Below are 19,225 nucleotides of genomic sequence, written 5' to 3' on the forward strand. Positions count from 1 at the left end.
CCCTCAGATTCATTAGGAGTGGACCTCTCTGACTATCAGTCTCAGGGGCCTCTTGTGGCCAGGATGAATATAAGAGCCTCTCAGACCATCGGTCTCAGGGGCCTCTTCTGACTAGTGTGGATAGAGGGCCCTCCCAGACCACCGGTTTTAGGGGCCTCCAGTGGCCAGTTATATGAGCAGAAGGGCCTCACAGCTATCAGCCTCGGGGGCCTCTTCTGACTGGTGTGAATATGAGGGCCTCTCATACCATCAGTCTCAGGGGCCTCCTCTGCCTAGTGTGGATATATCCCAGGCCATCAGTCTCATGGGCCTCTTCTGCCTGGTGTGATTATAAGGGCCTCTCAGGTCATCAGTCTCAGGGGCCTCCTCTGACTACAGTGTAGATGGATAGGCCTCCCAGACCATCAGTCTCAGGGGCCTCTTCTGACTATTGAGGTTAGAGGGGCCTCCTCTGACTAGTGAGGGTAGGGGGCCTCGGCTAGACCGCCAGTGTCAGGGACCTATTCTGACTAGTGTGGATGGAGGAGCCTCCCAGACCACCAGTCTCAGACCTCTGACTAGTGTGGATAGAGGGGCCTCCCAGACCGCCAGTGTCAGGGGCCTCCCCAGACCAGTGCGGATATTGGGGCCTCCTCAGATCCACTAGGGCCTCTCAGGCCATCAGTCTCAAGGGCTTCGACTGACAAGTATGAACAGAGGGCCTCCTTGGATCCATCACGGCCCCTTGGAGTCCGTGCGTGGGGATTCGTGGAACTTATTTGTACCGAGTTTGTTTATTCTGGAAGGTGACGACGTCCTCTCAAATCGAGACGAGGGGCCTCGAGTAAAAAGTGGGTGGGCCAAAACACATGGTTGGCCCCCCCACCTCGAAAAGTGGGTGGGCACTTGCCCACCTGGCCCCCCCTGTTCCTACGCCTATGAAGTTATCATAAAGATGTTGAAGGAAGTTTACTGTTTCAGTGAATTTAATTAAAAAAGGGGATTTCTTTCTAAATATCACTCTGAAAATCACACAAATATCGCAAATTTTTATAGCCAACGGTTCAAAATACTGCAAAAAAGTTAAGAAAACGCCGTAACATCTTTGATGGCGTAATGAGCTTTGCTGATTGGCTTCGTCGGAAAGCTTGGGCCATAAAAGGAACTATCCAGTGGTGAAAATAATGTTTTCGAACACAAAATTCTAATCATGCCATTGAATCCGTGGGAATGTTGGTGGGCGCAATTGGTTAGGAGGGCGCAATACACCCACTTTCCCCTAGATCTCGTTGAGCCAAATCGAATGCCGTTTGAATTTTGAAAATCGGCCGGTTAGATCTCGAGATATCAAGGGGGGGGTCGTAAACAGCCCCCCCTGCCACTAATATGGGGTAGCCAGGAGCCTGCCACTAATAGGCCCGTTAAGAGTGCTTTTGGAAGGTCTCGTAGAGACCTTTCGAACGCCGCCTCGCGGGGCTCGATGCGACCATTGGTTCTCGAGATAACAGGGGGGGTCGGATCCGACCCCCCCCCCCAGGCTGTCGTGGGTACGGAAATGTATGCTTTTGAAAAGTTGCAGATGAACCAGCTGCATCTCCTGCGACCCCTCCCCCCCCCCCAAGATTCCTTTACTACTGCGACCCCCTCTTCCCGTTTTCCACCGCCACTGAAGGGAAAATTTGAGATATGGTAGCGCTTTTCTTTAGCCTTTGACAAATAGGGTGCGGCAAATATGCCTCATCAGGTGTACTTTATTCACTACTTTATTCATAGCACAAACATCGAACGATGACGTCATCGACTAAAATAGACGATAAAAGATCGATTCTCATTGGCTGATATGCCGAGCTGTACGTTCTATGACGTCAGAGATTAGCAAGTTCATACCAAACAAAACGTCACTAAATGATACCAGTCAGAGGGCGTGATCAGTTCCTATTTGTATTGTTGAATCTTGAGGAAGTGCGTTGAAGTGCACGCATATTGTGGCATTTTGTTTGCAGTAGTACTTCGTAGCTTAAAGTGAATTGTTCAAAATATCAGTGTAGTGTATTTTCTGTTACGGAAGATTGGTTTGTTTGGATGCTGCCTTAGACTTCCTGTAGCTAGTCAAGATGACAATCAAAATATACGTTTCTGGGCTGTCTGGAAACTATGAGGCAAGTAACCCCTGGAAACACATGATATTCAAGATTGTGGGGGGGACTTCCAAGTAAAATTGTTAAACCTTTTGCCGGGTCGTACTATTAACTAGATTATTTGCCAGCTCGCGCTGTATGGTGGCACTAGCAGAGCTTGTTGTATAGGTACCGATGTGAGATATAGATGACTAAATATCTATCTATTGTAATATTTTTAAAGTTTTATCTATAAATGCCTTATCAGTTTTCTATAAATGGCAGCTGACTGATTCCTGGCCTTTTCCCAACATGTGTTTTCCAGGTAAAGAAGCGCCAGCAGCGGATTCAGACTGTGCTGGACTCGTGTGCCATTGCCTATGAGCTGATAGACATTACGGAAGCTGGCTGTGAGGATGAGAGAAAATTTATGCAGGAGACCGCCAAAGCAAAGGAGGGGGACCGGAACCCCCTGCCACCACAGATATTCAATGACAAGGACTACTGTGGTGTAAGTACCTACCATGCTTATTTGGCCACCAGCCCACCACATAGGTACTCTGCCTTTTGGGATGTATTCTTGTACCTACTGCCTGTTGTTTACCTTCCACATACCTTTTACATATAAGTAATGTCCATCTTGTCAAATCTTCAGAGAATGCTATTTCACTGTATTTCTAGCTTTGGTATTTTTTTAGTTTTCTGCTGACTAACTAGCAGGTGTTTGCTTAGATGTGAAAAGTTATAATAACCCTCAAGTGTCAGTATTTAGTACCTATTTGTCAATGTCATAAGGTATGCTAATGGTGTGCTGTGTGGACTGGGAATTAACTATATACTAGTTTCCAACAGTATCAAGTGCTCACATTAAAAGCCTTGTGAAGTTAGTGAACGGGGTGAGCTGCCTCTGTGTATGCGGCCACTGGGCATCCCCAATGTCTATAGAAACTTGACTGAGCATTCTTCCTGTTTCTTGGGTGTTTGAGCATGCACTAGATGTCATGACCTACACAGTCACAGTATCCTATATATGCGTTTTACCTCCAAAATCGATTTTGGCAAATAATTTTGAGGCAATGTTTAATGCATAAGCCTTCATTTGTCTTGTTTTATAAAGCAAGGTGCTAACTCCTCATAGTTGTATGTAAATGTATCTTGCACTAGGCCCATTCCTTAACCACAGGGGTTTGTACAGGTATTTGGGCCATGATCTGGAAAATAACATGGTGCCTGGTGGAGAATCATTGTTCATATATCACGCTCACTCCAGATGTTTTTTTTTGTACGAGTCGATGTCCTGTCCTCTACCATGCAAAAGCAATCCAAAGTGCCGACCACGGCCCTCATACGACCCCGAAAATACCGCAGAATGTGATGGCCTGTCCTCTGGACAAGCTGACCTGTAAAATGGTGGTCCTCAGAGAGCCAAAAGTGGTGATTGCCCTTTTGTTCAACTCTCATTCAACCTGTTCGACTTTCATTCAACCCGGAATTCATCCCGGCTTATAGGTACCGGATGGTATAAGCCGGGACCTGCGTGATAAGTTTCGCTTGGCCCCCTCTGTCTATGTGTCCATTCAAGCATGGGAGCCTATTTTTGAAATATATTATTCAGAAGTTATTTATAATACACAGTCATTTCTATAGACTTGATTGCATCATATTGCAGAGGAACTTTGCCTTCATGGATTGCAGTTGAAATCATGTTTTCACCGAAATGCTATGTCTACGGCTTGCCGAGACATAAAATGTCGTCGTTCTGTTGGAAGCTGAGGACATGTCCTAATCTGACTCACATCTGTCACTTAAAATCACTATACTCGGAACAAAAAATCATGTTAGGATAAATTTAACATAAAATCATCATGGTAATCTGGTATCTGCTAGATCAAAAATAGTCTACCACTGCCTTAGAGTTCGAGGTATCTGTGTGCAGTGTGTCGATTGTGCGTTGACCGCTGCCCGCCCGGCTCGGCCGAGCGCTGGCCGCTGGCTCGGCCGAGCGCTGGCCGCTGGCTCGGCCGAGCGCTGACCGGCTGACCGCCCGGCTCGACTGACCGCTGGCCGCAGCTGTCGGGCCGCGTCCGGCGCCGTTTCCGTTGGCCGCCTCAGCCCGCTGGCACGGCCCTTGCCGACCGCCTGTTGCCGGCAGGACTATGACGCCTTCGATTACGCCAACGAGACCGATCAGCTGCACCAGTTTCTGAAGCTGAGCGAGGGCGAGGTGAACACCGCCCAGGACATCCTCTCCGCCAACCGGCGCGCCTCCATCAAAGAGGTACGGCGTCCAGACCAGAGGCTTTTTAAACTTTTCTTGGGCCTTTTTTTGTCCGATGGAATGTAATGGCAGCACTGTATTGACTATTGATGATGCCCTTCCATGATACGCTGAGAGCGACGTGTTTCAGGTTATCTATTCTATATATATATATATATATATATATATATATATATATATATATATATATATATATATATATATATATATATATATATATATATATATTATATATATATATATATATATATATATATATATATATATATATATATATATATATATATTATATATATATATATATATATATATATATATATATATATATATATATATATATATATATATATATATATATATATATATATATATATATATATATATATATATAGGTATAAGTATATAATGCCTATAAATTATTGTTGAGCCTACATTAAAATACGGTGGTCGATGCAGGATGCAGTTCGTTTTTTGTGATAAAGACTGTCGAATGGGTCACTATTAGTCGCTACTGTGCGTTCTGTCAACTGAACAACTGAGTGTTCTGTCTTCCTGACTGTGAGATGTTGTTTTGTGGTCGTGCTGACCCTGGTGCTGACGACTGGCTCTGTGTAGCACACAACAGCGGAGAACGGCCTCGACGAAACGCCGAACGGCGACCAGACCGACGCCAAAGAAGAGCCAAGCTTCTGGGACGAGAAAAAAGAGGAGGATGATAGTCCAGGGTTCTGGGATGAAAAGAAAGACGAAGACAATACTGCCAAAGACGAAAAAGCAGAGGACGATAGTCCAGGATTCTGGGATCAGAAAGAGGGAAGCCCAGTAAAAGAGGTTAAGAAGGATGAGGATGACAGCCCTGGTTTCTGGGATCAGAAAGAAGAAAGTCCTGTAAAGGAAGTAAAGAAAGAAGAGAACGAGTGCCCTGGATTTTGGGACGAACAGGGAGATAACGAAAAGAACGAGGAACGAAGTGAAGAAGTAAAACCCTCCGAAGATGTGGAAGCGGAACATGCAAAAGATGAAGGAAAAGAATCCGAAAGTGAAGAAGAAGAAGAAGAGGAGGAAGATGACGATGAAAGCCCAGATATAGCAGAGTTGAAGGATGTAGCACAGAAACTGGTATGTGTATTTTGAGTTTGACAAAGTTTGCAGTGCTGACTATCGATGAATTAGCGGAGTCTTCCGTACTCTTCGGATTCTACTAACGTTTGGGCATGATTTCTAGCATTTTAAGCACAGGACATTTGTCACTTACCTAAGTCATCATGTTTTGCACGCATTTGTAGTACAGTCTGGTGTCATCTTCTCGCTGCTCTGCATCGTCCAGCCCCCAGCGTGGCTAATCCAAAAATCGACGCTGGCATTGGAACTTGGAAGACTCTTTATAGCTGTGTTAACTTTTAGCAAATTGCGATTACGAAGCGATCGCAGTGTACTTCATGTCACTCTGGGTTAGTCAATAACAAAATTTCAGGATTTCATTAACATGTTTTGCTGTGTTCTAACTTGGTTCTAACAAGGTTTGAGCTGATTATTAACTACGCATAGTAATACGAATTTCGACACGTATGTTGCTCATTGTCCATGCTTTGCATTATCGTTAGCCTCTTCCTTGCATTAACACCTTATATAACAAATGGATGCAGAGTGTCGGCCTTGATTAACCAGTTTCCTCATCACAACATGTGACTGTTGAGAGTCCAGACAAGAGCATGCCTAAGATAGGATTTGCTTTTTGTCAGTTTCATGATTCCAGAATGCCGTCATTTAATTCGTATCCATGTCTTAGTCCGAATGCTTAGCTATGAATTGTGTTGTTACGCTTCTCTAAAATGGTTGCATTGTTATGCTTTCCGTCACCAATAGACTGAGCAGTAGTGTTAGCTGAAAGGTGATTTGAAGCATCACTACAAAGTACATATGCATCATGCGTACCGTGCTTGTCTTGTTTAGAACCTTGTGTAGAGCTTCGAACGTGCGGGTTTGCCAGTTCTCTCTCACTCTCATTTTGTCTACTTCACTCATTTTCAGTCTCTCGAAAAGTATATTTACATTATGGACTGGCAGACTACGCCCCTGTCCCAGCTAGTAAATGTTTTGACGTCTACCCCTAGTTGTATGTCAGTATCATGTGGTCGCTAACAGCCTGTTCTGGCGTAACTAGCCACCTCTATTTGTTCGTGGTGTCCCAGTCTAGTTGAACGCACTCCTCAAATGCTTTGATGTAGTAGTTAGCGATCGACCTTTCGCATGCGTTCGACAGCCGACATCGGGCGAAGAGGATCGCGATGGGAAGAAAGAAGACAGCCCCGGCTTTTGGGATCTGAACACTGAGGAAGATTTGCCTGCCAGGAAAACGACTAAGGAAGATAGTCCCGGGTTTTGGGATGAAAATCCGGAAGATGATTTTCCCACTAAAAAGGAAAAGAAAGAGGAAAGTCCCGGATTTTGGGATGAGAATCCGGAAGATGATTTCCCCACTAAAAAGGAAAAGAAAGAGGAAAGTCCCGGATTTTGGGATGAAAATCCGGAAGACGATTTTCCCACCAAAAAGGAAAAGAAAGCGGAAAGTCCCGGATTTTGGGATGAGAATCCGGAAGATGATTTTCCCACTAAAAAGGAAAAGAAAGCGGAAAGTCCCGGATTTTGGGATGAGAATCCGGAAGATGATTTTCCCACTAAAAAGGAAAAGAAAGAAGGAAGTCCCGGATTTTGGGACGAGAATCCGGAAGACGATTTTCCCGCTAAAAGGGAGAAGCAAGTGGAAAGTCCAGGCTTCTGGGATGAAAATCCAGAAGACGATACTCCCACTGAAAAAGAGAAGCAAGACGAAAGTCCTGGATTCTGGGACGAAAATCCAGAAGACAATTATCCCAGTAGAAAAGAAAAAGAAAAAAGCCCAGGGTTCTGGGACGAGAATCCCGAAGACGACTTGCCCAGTAAAAGAGAAAAGGTTGAAAGTCCGGGATTCTGGGAGGGGGATGGGGAAAAAGAGGAAAGCCCTGGGTTCCAGGAAAGAACAGTTTCGGCAGGGGACGAAGAGAGAGGGGATAAATCGGGAGTAAGGGACGAGAGTGATGCCACGCCAGTTAGAGGAGACGAGAGAGAGGAGACACGGGCAGCCGGGGATGATACTAAGGTGGCTAATCCGTCTGCAGAGGCAGGGAAGGAGGATGATACCACGGGGTTCTGGGACGATGTGGATGACGATCATTCTGGGGGCAAAAATACCGATGATAATGAGGAATTTGTGGATGGCAAGGAGGGTGCGCAAGCTATCGGAAATATGGAGGTGGCTGGTGGATCTCTGGGTCAAAATGAAAATCTCACAGCGGAAGCTCAGGGGAAAGGGGATTCTTCTGGTTCTGGGGACAGTATTAAGGATCAGCACGCTGATGGAAAGCGAGGGGATAGCCCAGGGTCTGTGAATGAGGGCGCCCATGTTGATCTGGACGAGGATGAGGATCGCAAGGGATCCGGTGATGGCGAGATGGTGGACGCCGACGCCGATAAGACAGACGCTGCCGAAGACGAGCGTCGTGACACTGAGGTCAAGACAGAAGCTATGCAGCCAGGCTCCGCAGAGCAAGAGTCTGGTACTGGTAACGAATCGGACTCGGAAAAAGAGCCCAAAGGCCATGATGAAACTGAAATGGCAGATCCAAAAGTAAGCGACAAAGGAGATGCGGAGGAGAGCGTCGCAGCTGTTATTGCTGATGGAGAGAAAGCCGCAGAGCCGGAGTGGGCTCAGGAAGGTGGACGCTCTGAAGGCAACGTTGATGGCACGGGACCGCTGACTGGAAATGGAGATGGCATTAAAGCTGAAGGAGGAGAGGCCACTGGTGATGACGAGGATGTCTCCGGTTAGAGATGCGTCAGAGGCTTGGTATGTGGTCTTTGCCGGTGTGGTTTGTACCACTTTGACTACACTTAACAGCGTTATTGCAATGCGAGTGATACTAACAGCTTGGTGATGTGGTAGAACGGGTTGTGCTCCACCAAAGTTGTGTGAGTTATAACAAAATAGTTCCGGTGTGTGTTTGAAAGCTTACGACCATGGTAGCATGCAAATGTCTGACGTTTTAGTTTATATAATAACCAGGGCACTAATAACAATATCAGCGTGAGTTGCCTGCAGTTCATTTGGCGTGTTGTATCGATAAAAGCATGCTGCTCCCAGTTGTATAAACAAAGTTAGGCTTCAAGCATTCCCCTTTGTTTTGTTTTTAAATGTTCGAAGCATATGACAAGTTTGGTTGCATTCGACTGCGCTAAGCCCAACCGTGTAACCATGCAATCGTGCCACCAAAATTATTGCCTTGCATAGATTGTTTCGGCACAGTTGTTTACATCCTAAAATGCCATCCTCATATTGCAGCCTGTGTAGAAGTTCCACCTGCTGCGGCCAAAAGTTTGGTAATTTTCGAAGAGTTTGTCGATATTCTGTTACAATGTAATTGGCGAATACTGGATGGGTCTTCAACCCGCTATTGGCATACCTCTCCTTTATCAACGCTTTGGCATGCGAACAACCAAAGTGTGAAAAGCTCCACTAACGTGCAAGTGTGACTTCTCGATACAATGTATTGCAACTTGCAACCACTCATGCTAAAATATGGAAAATAAGAAAAATACCGTTGTTCACGTATTTAATGCTATATAGTAGTCTAGTTTTCTCTATTGGTTTCCGGTTCGCTGTTGAATTTCGCCAGTGTTGTGTCGTGTGGTTTCACCGTACCCCCGAGTCCCCCCCCCCCCGTTGGCCCTCCGAGTGACCGCTGTGACCGGTCGGCAGGTCGGCAGCGGCGACAATGAACAGGAGAACCCCGAGAAGGAGGGTGAGTGCAGCCTGGCATCCCGCCGCGCGCGCGCTGATTGTGTTTGCCCACCGGCCGACTGCCCGCCGGCAGCGGGCATTTGTCCCGAGAGCTCTGTCATTTACTGGGGAGGTACCCGGGGACCGTGCCCGACTCCGTGTCCATCAGTGTACGGCCGGACACTTAAACAATTAGGGCTTAGGTTCAGTCCCGATGGGTGGTACAGCAGTTCACGCTGCGAGACAATGGAATTGGCTCAGTATTCTAGTAATCCTGCATGAAAGCTTCCTACGTGCCCCTATCTCCCTCCTTATTTTTTCTCTTCCACTCCCTCTCCCTCCCTTGTCTAATGATTCTTGCCGCCTTTGTGTTCTCTCTGTGTATTTTGTAGGTATGTTTTGAATGAAACTCAGCACCTTATTTCTGCCTTGGTAGCTGCACTGCTCTGCGCATTGCACACGAGCGGCTTTCATGTTCGGAGTCGCCGTCATCTATTGATTTATTGAGCCCTCAGATGACTCATGCTTGCCTGTAGAATGGCTGTGTTATTCATACTCATGCATTAGAGGTTGGTACTGGACTCGCGAAGTCCAGATTCAGTTAAAGGGACCCTCCCACCTTAACATTAGATTTGAATTGAGATAGCCAAATTGGTGGCCATGGCCTGAAAATACCGGTTTGGGCACTCACAACATCGAAAAATGCTTTAATTCGAAGATATCGAATTTCAAACTTGCAGTTTTCGGATTCTAAGGGGCTAATGCATTGGTATGCCCCCTTAGAATTTGTGACGTCAGCGGAGATCTAACGATTTTAAATCTTTTACTAAAACGTTTGGTAGCACGCGGTGGTATATGCTGCTTTGCGCGCAACAAATGCCGCACTTTAAAATAAAGTCGCTAGGAACAGCGGAGATCCCAAAAAGTAAACAAAAGTAAAAGTCTAATATCTTGAAAACCGGTGAATATTTTTCGATGAAATTTGGTAGATATTCGTTTTTGCTCTTTCTGAACCGAGCGACATCACTTTCATGCCAATTCATTAACTTTTTTGAAGGTGGGAGGGTCCCTTTAAGATCCAGTATGTATTTAAATACAAAATTTCTGGTCGATACCTGTGGCATGCACCGACCCCCACCGGACACGATTTGGTAGCCGAGGTCTGTGACGTCAGCCGGGCGTGAAGTTTTCCCTTCACCATAGGCTTCACACACAAACCGGCCGAAGTTCATGCCAGGATAGCCCGGCTTGAAAGTGCAAAAATGATTAAATTTTGCCCTCAATAGATTCATTGCTTCATTTTATAACTAAAAACGTCCGTTATTAGGACTCAATGAAGGTAAAAAGTACTCAAAATCGAAGTTTAAGAAAATGCTGTCCGAGCACAATCTGGTAACATCACGTGACCTCTTTTAAGCAGAATGTATATAATTCAAGGATGTTATTACACGATTGCTGCCTAAAACATCATAAATAATACGCTTGTAACATTTATTGCTTCTGTTTAAGTCATAACATTGCAAAACGCAAAGTTTATCATGGAAGTCACGTGACCAAAGGTATAGCAGGGGTTGGGACAAGCACTCAAAGGATTTCAAGTTTTTTAATTAAATTATATAAGTTTCATGATGAAATTGGTTTTAGTTCCGTTATGTTCATGAACTGTGAGAAAAGTTGTCGGAAAACGCTAAAATCAGAGAAATTTGGCTTTTGATGATCTATGGTGGGCTTATTATTGTGCTTGCGCCTAAAAGATGACCACTGACCAGATTTCTCTGATCACGTTTGTCGCTCTTCCAAACGTCGTTCCGCTTCTCGCCTCGTAGCCCAGTAGCCGAGTTAGAAGGAGCGTGAAACGCCCTCCTCTCGACTCAACGTGTTACGATAGAGCCACCACCCTGGCGCGGATTAAGTGGGGGGAGCCTTGAGCCCCAGCAGCTCGTCCTTCTATCTCACTGATATTACCCTCGTTCTGTCTTGTGATGTTATTGCAGTGCCATCTTAAGATAACTGCCCTTAAATATGATTTAATTCTGTTTGATGAAACTTGTCGGGCTCCGCGATGAAAAGATTTGAAAACATAGAAGCTCCAAAATGAAAATAAAGTAAATTTTCACAAACTTTTCAAGGTAGATAAGAACAATGAGAGACACTTTTATAGGTGGCAGTTTTTTTTCGTATGGAGACAGCTTTTAGGATTTACAAAAGTGGAAAAGTTACCCCGGCCGCGCCGGGGTCGGCTGAAAGTTACCCCGGCCACGGCCGGGGTGGCCGGGGCAGGTTCTCCACCCATGGATGTGGGTACCTAGTGAATAGTGACTTTGTAATGCCAAAACCCCTTTTACGATTGAAAATACATTAAATAGATCATAGACCTCTGCGACCTCTGTACTAAGGGTGCACAGAGGTCTATGGATAGATGTTTCAAGTGTAAATTTTACTTAATCCCTCAGTTATGCTTATACTTATTTCTAACCGTTGCACAACTTATCGCAATAAGAGTTGGCGAAGGATGTATTACTTTCTCATAACTGTGCAAGCACGCACTAGGCAGGCTAGTAAAATCATGTAATTGCGATGTACCTATTAGATAAAGTTATACGGCCGATTCGCTAGTAGAAACGTAACAGTTTCAATGTTTTGTTCCACATTTGAAAAAGACCCCTCTGTGTACAAAGCATGGCGCTGCATCCCCTGTGCTCTATGTGTAGCTGTGAGGACAAGTGCGAACTTCCACCGGCTCACCGACCCCTGTGTGACTCGTTGCAGTGTGGCCGCGGGGCTTCAGCCGCAGAAACACTTTGGTCGAGCTCTGAGCCCAACCCACACGCACACACGCACACAACACACGGTATCTGTATAGACTAGCGCGCACTGGCCGTAGAGTCGGTAGTCCCGTTCAGGTACAGTAGTCTAGTCTCTTGAGTTGTGTGCACTGCACGCCATCCGAACCTCCATCAGTTATAGTCCGGCAGGGTGTACCGTGATCTGCGGTAGTGATGGTTTTAGTGTCCATTCGTGTTTCGTTATTTGCGTAGATAAGAGGCATATCCATCCACTCTCCAATAGGTACAGTTCATCCATAACATGTCCCAGTCGACTAGAGCTGACTAGCTATTGTATCTTCAAAGTCATACCCACATGTGATGCGTCACTGCCCGTCATTTTTCGGTTTTCACCTAAGGTCGCGTTGTCATAAATGGACTTGCTCCCTTTATCTTTCCTCAAATTACCGTTTCCGATCATTTTCGTGTCGCCTGAAAGCTTTCTATAAAGGTTCATCACTGGCTTATTTTTTACGTTTTGTTAGTTGCTTTTTAAGCCCTCTCACTTTTCAGATGCTGCATGCCTTAAATTTATCGTAGGACCTATTTACGTTAGATCTGCTCATCAATTTACGAGGTGAAAAGTGACCATAACAGCTGGGAGTGCCGCGACTTGAAATTTTAAGTTATTCTGGTGTTCCAGCGGAAATCGCCTCTAGTGCGGGAATCCCTATTCGTTTGGGTGGGCGGCGCAAGGGCCGAACAGCATTGCTGGAGACAAATGTTCTTCACACGCAGAAGTGTGCATTTGAGCTCGCGATTACGTGACAAAAGATCGTAAGACAAAAGATCGTATGGAAAAAGATCGTACGAAAATGATCGTAAGATAAAGATCGTATGTTGTAAAAGATCGTACGGTAAAAAGATCGTAAGCAAAAGATCGTAAAGCAATTGATCGTATGCAAAAGATCGTACGAAAATGATCGTAAGATAAAGATCGTATGTTGTAAAAGATCGTACGACAAAAAAATCGTAAGCAAAAGATCGTAAAGCAATTGATCGTATGAAAAAGATCGTAGGAAAATGATCGTAAGATAAATATCGTATGTCGCAAAAGATCGTACGACCAAGGATCGTAAGCAAAAGATCGTAAAGCAATGGATCGTACAAAAAAGATCGAAGGAAAATGATCGTAAGATAAGGATCGTATGTTGTAAAAGATCGTTCGACAAAAGATCGTAGCGTTATGTTCGTAAAGTAAATAATCGTATAGAATAGTGTTGTTACGAGCGAGCGAGCGCAGCGAGCGAAGCGAAGTCTTTTGAATATAACAGGAAAATCTCAGTATGAGCGGCCCGGCCCGGCCCGGCCCGGCCCGGCCCGGCCCGGCCTGTAACGCTTTTCAGAGGCTTATATCTCAGCAACCGCTGAACCGATTGGCCTGCGGTCTTTTTTGCTGGGTAGCCCCATCCCTTCTTCCCCGTAATTGACTACTTTTGATACATCTCAGTGGCCGTCGTGGCACGTGCCACGTGAGAAGTCAAGGGTGTTCAAGCAGTTTTGCAAAAGTAATGATTTTGAGAGGCCCATATCTCAGCAGCGGCTTGAGCGATTGTCTTGCGGTAATTTTTATAGGGTAGCTGCATCCCTTCTACCAAAGGTCGGATACCCTTGATCTATGTGAGTGACCCCCAATGCACGTGCAAAATACAAAAAGGAGAGGTGCCAAATTTGTTCCCATTTCAGTAACTAGGTAATTACTGGGGCGATTTCGAACCAATGATGGACAATTGACATCTTTAACCGGTCTTCGATAACAATGACTCCTATAACTAGGATTGGATTGAAACTAGGATCCTATAACTAGGAGAATTGCGACTTCGATAGTGATAACGCGATAAACATCTGTTGATGACTCGTAAAGCGATGACAATTCAGTATGAAAATGTAACAGTGCGAAGCAAAAAGTATTTTTAACGCCGTTTACTTCAGCCGCTTAAGCAACATTTTAAACTTCCAGGCGGTGGGGGTGGGGGTGGGGGGTGGGGGGAACATGGGTTTAGTTGTTTTGTTTGTTTGTTTGTTTTGTTGGGTTAGGCCCTTTCGGTCCAATGAGACCATTTCAGAGCCGGGAGGATGATAGGATATAGGAGGAGACATTGGTCTGGGCAGGCACCCTAGTGAGTCGCCGGGGCTGAGCCCGTCCAGAGGACAGGCCACCCAGCCCCAAGGCACTCACTGCACCCGGCTACGGGGTGCGCTCCCTCGGGAGCAGCGGTGCCGCTCCAAGGGAGCAGCCCGCATGAGATAAAGTTGCCTGTCCAGCCCGGAGGGGGGTTGCGGCGTGGAGGAGAAGGATTTCAGTATCCTGAGGATAGAAGCACGGAACGGTGGTTTAGTTGTATTCACTTCAAATAGGTACATGAAAACGGCAGCACATACATTCATTTATTCGGCACATATACAACGCGTTGCTTTTAAAGGGACCCTCCCACCTTCAAAAAAGTTAATGAATTGGCATGAAAGTGATGTCCCTTGGTTCAGAAGGAGCGAAAACGAATATCTACCAAATTTCACCGAAAAATATTCACTGGTTTTCAAGATATTAGGCTTTTACTTTTGTTTACTTTTTGGGATCTCCCTGTTACTAGCGATTTTATTTGGAAGCAATAATTTGGCAGCCTTAAAGTGCGGCAGACGTTGCGCGCAAAGCAGCGTATACCACCAGGTGTTAACGATGGTTTTAGTCTAAGATTTAAAAATCGTTAGATCTCCGCTGACGTCACAAATTCTAAGGGGGCATACCAATGCATTAGCCCCTTAGAATCCGAAAACTGCAAGTTTGAAATTCCATATCTTCGAATTAAAGCATTTCTCGATGTTGTGAGTGCCCAAACCGGTATTTGCAGGCCATGGCCACCAATTTTGCTATCTCAACTCAAAACCAATGTTAAGGTGGGAGGGTCCCTTTAAGTGTCATTGAGCCATCTAAGCTCTGAAATAACATCAATGTATGGTCGAGCTTACGACGGCCACTTGCTACGCGAACACAGAAATTGATAGGTAAGCTTTGTATGCGCTGGAGTTGGGCTGCACCATGTGAATACCATATTTTGACTGTACGATCTTTATCTCATACGATCATTTGGCGTACGATCATTTTCCTTGACGATCTTTAGCGAATACGATCTTTTGTCCATACGAGCATTATGTCGTACGATCTTTATCCATTACGACTTTTTGGCATACGATCATTTTCCTTCACGATCTTTAGCGAATACGATCTTTTGTCCATACGATCATTATGTCGTACGATCTTTATCCATTACGACTTTTTGGCATGCGATCATTTTCCTTGACGATCTTTAGCGAATACGATCTTTTGTCCATACGAGCATTATGTCATACGATCTTTATCCATTACGATATTTTGCATACGATCAACTGCCTACGATCTTCTGCCATACGATCTTCTGCTTTACGATCTTTTGTCCGGTTACCGAGCTCGCAGTGCGGTACTATGAACTATTAGTTCCTCAGACCGCCACCATGCGACTCGCTAATCGCGACCAGGCGCCTCGGCCATGATCCTTCCAGGAAAGTGATCCGATATCCATGGTTGTGGTAAGGACGGCCCGCAGTTGGTGGAATTTCGTCCAAGGCTAACTTAAGAAACATATGGTAGTGACTACCGAGTTCATGTTGTTCATATCCGCAGTTGGGCACCGTTTGAGCGCAGGTCTATTATCGCCTGCGGTCCGGTGCCCCGCTTGCCGCCGCCATGTCCGTGTCTGACTCTGTGGCTCCCTGTTGCAGACTGAGGCTGGTCGTCGAGCTGTGCTGCCCGGCGGCCCGGCCTTTTTATACCGTGCTGACGGGGCGCCGCCGGCGCCTCGTGCTTGTGCGTGCGTCGCTTTCAAGGTTCACACGGAGGAGGAAGTCTGGTGGAAATTGTGTCACTGCTCAGCCCGATGTGCAGGGAGGTGGCCATCGCTGCACCACCGCGAGATTCCGTTCAGTGAGCCCACACGACGCTGTGTTCATGGCGATCAAGTGCTTCTGATCGGTTGTTTATTGAGATTTCTTGCTTTACATATGCGTTATTGCTTTGTAGTTAACCGACCCCCGCCGTTCGGCGGTTTGGTTTTATGTTTGCGCCGCCTGCGTGAATGTTAGCACACTGCGCAATCCAGTAAGTCGTTTGCCAAACCCTATGATCACGAAGTGGCAGTGTGTGCTGCGCTGTTCTGAGGCCGATTTTATCCGAATTGCTACCAACGAGATGTGTATGTGCGGACACCAGGCTGTCCAATGACTATGTCAAGATGCTTCCTGAGCTTTCCCTAGCTTTAGTGTAGGATTGTTATTTCCTGTTCCGGCGCATCGCATTTCTTTGGTAATCTGGTGTCCACCTTTCCCGTTTGTTTTTCACCTGTTATGTTATCCTAACTTTGCGGATTGCAGAAATAAATCGTGTCTCAAATTTTATAAAATTGTTCCAATCATGCTGCGATTACCCACGGTTGAGACTTGAGCAGTAATTCGTTTTCAGGGGGGGGGGCGAGTCCTGACCCCCCCCCCGAGTCGCCAATAAGCAAACAGTTTGCTCCTTACCGTTAGCTAGCATTATAAGGGCCATCATTCGCAGTTCCTCCATTACCCGGTCTTGCACCCACCCTCAGTTGCACGATCATGCGCTAGAGCTCTCGTCTTAGAGACACTCCGCCCGGACCACCCAAACGCAAAACACGCTCATTCTCCGTCATTGGTTTTGTGTATTAAAACAATGATGAAGATGGTAGTCCGCTTAGTCGAAGAGACCGAAGCCCATGTCGTCGTCCGACTCCTCGGGCTCCTCCTCCTTCTTCTTCTCCTCCTTGGCCGGCTCGGCGGCGGCGGCGGCAGGAGCGGCGGCGGCCGCCGGCGCGGCGCCCACAGACGAGCCCACGTTGCTCAGCAGCGACTTGATGTCGGCCGACTCCAGAGCCTTGGCGAACAGGCCCGGCCAGTAGGGCTCCACGGTGACGCCGGCCGCCTTCAGCAGAGTCTGGATCTTCTCAGACTGAAACAGCACAGACAGAGCGTCAGAGGTGCCGGACATTCAACTCAACCCTCCCTAGCCCAGGCAAGGGGGATATTGTACATTGTACAATACCCCCCACCCACCCACCCCCCAGGTTCTAGCAGATAGCGGAAAACGCGCGACGCTTAGCATCCCCCCCCCGCCTTCAACCATGCTCAGCACAGGCAATCATTCTTTTCAACATTCCCCGATGATTTACTAGCTGACACTCGGTCATTGCCAATTTACTTTATATTTTTTTATGTTTTAGTGCTGCACATTTCAAGCTTATACCAATCATGACTAGGCTTATCTTTTTCAACCAGTGGGAAATTATTCTACATATGCTACAAAAGGAGTGCCCCAGCACTTACACATGTTTGATGACACCTTATCCATCTAAAAAAAAAAAAACAGCTGGGCTGATAATACTTTAAGAACACTAGTGGTGATTGCTAGAAGGGTGACCCACACTACTGGTAATGCTAACCAGAAACCACTATCCAGTGGTAGCATACATGTCCATAAAGCTCAAGTACAACAAAACATAACTTACAATATCAATGTTTGAGTTTTAATAGCCTACAATTATTCTGTCAAACAATTAAAGGTAGCATATCACACTCTAGCACCAGCACCACTGCCCCTCACAAGTTGTCCAGGTTTCCATGCAGTGCAATGTTTGAATAGTAAGGCAAATGATAAAAATGTGGTGGCAGCTGAACTATTTTATGTCACTAGTTACTGTAAGTGATGTAGGAAAGGTTAGGTTAGGCAAGGATAGGTTTGGTTAGACCAGGTCATGCCATGTTAGTTGTCATTTTATTTTCAACTATCCTAGTTATTTTCAATTATCTTATTTTCTATTTTTAGTTACACCAGCTTTGTCATTTTCATTTTTCATTTCATTTTTTAGTTATCAGTATGCACAGCTTGTTTGAGTCTATGGTATCACTTCAATCACTGACAAATATCACTGTATGATCTTAAAAACTTATTACAATGCAATTTTGGGGCAGTAGTTCAAGCAAAGAAAATCAAGTGATGATACAGTAATGAGTTGAAATAATTTACAACAATTTTGGAAATATCAGATGGTCTCTATGGTGGTCATGACATTTCTTAGCAAATATAAATTAATGCTTAAAATGGTTTAAGTTAATATACCACTTTCCTAAGTTTTTCCTGCAACATTTTCAAATCTGACATTTAAAATAATAAAAATACATATCAAAAATTATCAAATATTCACATACAAAGATTATTTTCCATCCCTGGTGGACTACAGCAATGGCAGAGGAAGCTGATCACAAGTTGACTGAACGTACTACAAATACAAATACATAATTTACTTTTAGTGCACCTCATGATTGCAGAACTTCAAAGCTACAAAACAGCAGCAATCTATGATACCTACCACCAGGTGCAGTGCAAGTAAGCAGTTCAGACTGAATCCATCAACCAATTCAGGGTAAGAATCTATGATGCAAAATGATTTAAATTCAAGCTTGCAGTTTCTGCAACCCTATCCATGGGAACACAACAGCAAAATATTATTATGTTATATGGTTTATATAACATATAACATATATAACAATATCATCTTATCAAAATGATAAGATCCATTATCCCGAGCCCCAAAACAGAACGGTATATGTCAAGTTTAGGTCCTAACTACAATTGTGACGCTGCAGATACAAATATGAAACAGCAAAAATTTTAGGTTTTAGGTTAGGTTAGGTTGTAGGTTTGTAGGTTTTAGGTTGTAGGTAGGTAGGTTTGTAGGTTAGGTTAGGTTAGGGTAGGTTTGTATGTTGTAGGTTGGTATGTTATAGGTAAGTAGGTAAGGTTAGGTCAGGTTTGATTGTTTTTTCTTTTATTTGCGAGACATGAGTATCATTTTTGGATTCAGGATGTCAAATAATGTAAAAATATGAAAAATTTATCATTGAAATCGTCTTAGAACTTAAACTTGACATTTACCAACAGAACACCAGTACCTACGAGGCGCCCCCGACATAGAGGCAAGAGCCAAGAATGAAGAAGCTTACCGTGACAGCGATGTCATCGTCGGCCAGGATCAGGGAAGCGTAGACGCATGAAGCCTCGTCCTTAGTCGACATGATTATTGCGTTTATTTCGGTGTAGGTCGTCAAAAATGACCTTAGCCCTTGCGAGGACACTACACCTCAAAAGCAGCCAAGCAAG

General features: G+C 45.2%; 2 protein-coding genes across 4 annotated transcripts; one reads left to right on the forward strand and one right to left on the reverse strand.

The window, feature by feature from the left end:
* Positions 1–1,746: 1,746 nt before the first annotated feature.
* On the forward strand, positions 1,747–16,443 carry LOC122388406 (SH3 domain-binding glutamic acid-rich protein-like). 3 transcript variants are annotated; one of them, XR_006257784.1, is made up of 7 exons: positions 1,747–2,138; positions 2,422–2,607; positions 4,249–4,374; positions 4,990–5,493; positions 6,638–8,260; positions 9,170–9,212; positions 15,772–16,443. XR_006257784.1 is itself a non-coding variant. In XM_043379459.1 (6 exons), the coding sequence occupies exons 1-6, from the start codon at positions 2,094–2,096 to the stop codon at positions 15,774–15,776; spliced, it is 909 nt and encodes a 302-aa protein (XP_043235394.1). In that variant the 5' UTR covers positions 1,757–2,093; the 3' UTR covers positions 15,777–16,443. The 3 variants fall into 3 exon arrangements, 2 of the variants coding, with proteins under 2 accessions (XP_043235393.1, XP_043235394.1); XM_043379459.1 differs by lacking the exon at positions 6,638–8,260 and having other exon boundaries at positions 1,757–2,138; XM_043379458.1 differs by lacking the exons at positions 6,638–8,260; positions 9,170–9,212; positions 15,772–16,443 and adding an exon at positions 5,661–5,839 and having other exon boundaries at positions 1,755–2,138.
* A 267-nt stretch (positions 16,444–16,710) lies between these two features.
* Positions 16,711–19,225, reverse strand: LOC122388408 (60S acidic ribosomal protein P1-like). The gene is made up of 2 exons (XM_043379465.1): positions 19,069–19,225; positions 16,711–17,017 (listed from the first exon to the last, which is right to left on the reverse strand). Exons 1-2 carry the CDS (start codon positions 19,138–19,140, stop codon positions 16,763–16,765), a joined length of 327 nt encoding a protein of 108 aa, XP_043235400.1. The 5' UTR covers positions 19,141–19,225; the 3' UTR covers positions 16,711–16,762.

This window comes from Amphibalanus amphitrite, unplaced genomic scaffold (genome assembly GCF_019059575.1).
Source record: "Amphibalanus amphitrite isolate SeventyFive unplaced genomic scaffold, NRLGWU_Aamphi_draft 000320F_arrow, whole genome shotgun sequence".
Taxonomy (NCBI): Eukaryota; Metazoa; Arthropoda; class Thecostraca; order Balanomorpha; family Balanidae; genus Amphibalanus; species Amphibalanus amphitrite.

What these genes read in the sequence shown, in the direction of transcription:
- LOC122388406 (XM_043379458.1), top strand. Translation starts at nt 2,094, where the DNA reads ATGACAATCAAAATATACGTTTCTGGGCTGTCTGGAAACTATGAG. An exon ending in GGCTGTCTGGAAACTATGAG is followed by an intron (nt 2,139 to 2,421) that starts GCAAGTAACCCC and finishes TGTGTTTTCCAG; the next exon opens with GTAAAGAAGCGCCAGCAGCG. An exon ending in GGCGCGCCTCCATCAAAGAG is followed by an intron (nt 4,375 to 4,989) that starts GTACGGCGTCCA and finishes GGCTCTGTGTAG; the next exon opens with CACACAACAGCGGAGAACGG.
- LOC122388408 (XM_043379465.1), bottom strand. Translation starts at nt 19,140, where the DNA reads ATGTCGACTAAGGACGAGGCTTCATGCGTCTACGCTTCCCTGATCCTG. An exon ending in ACGATGACATCGCTGTCACG is followed by an intron (nt 17,018 to 19,068) that starts GTAAGCTTCTTC and finishes GTGCTGTTTCAG; the next exon opens with TCTGAGAAGATCCAGACTCT.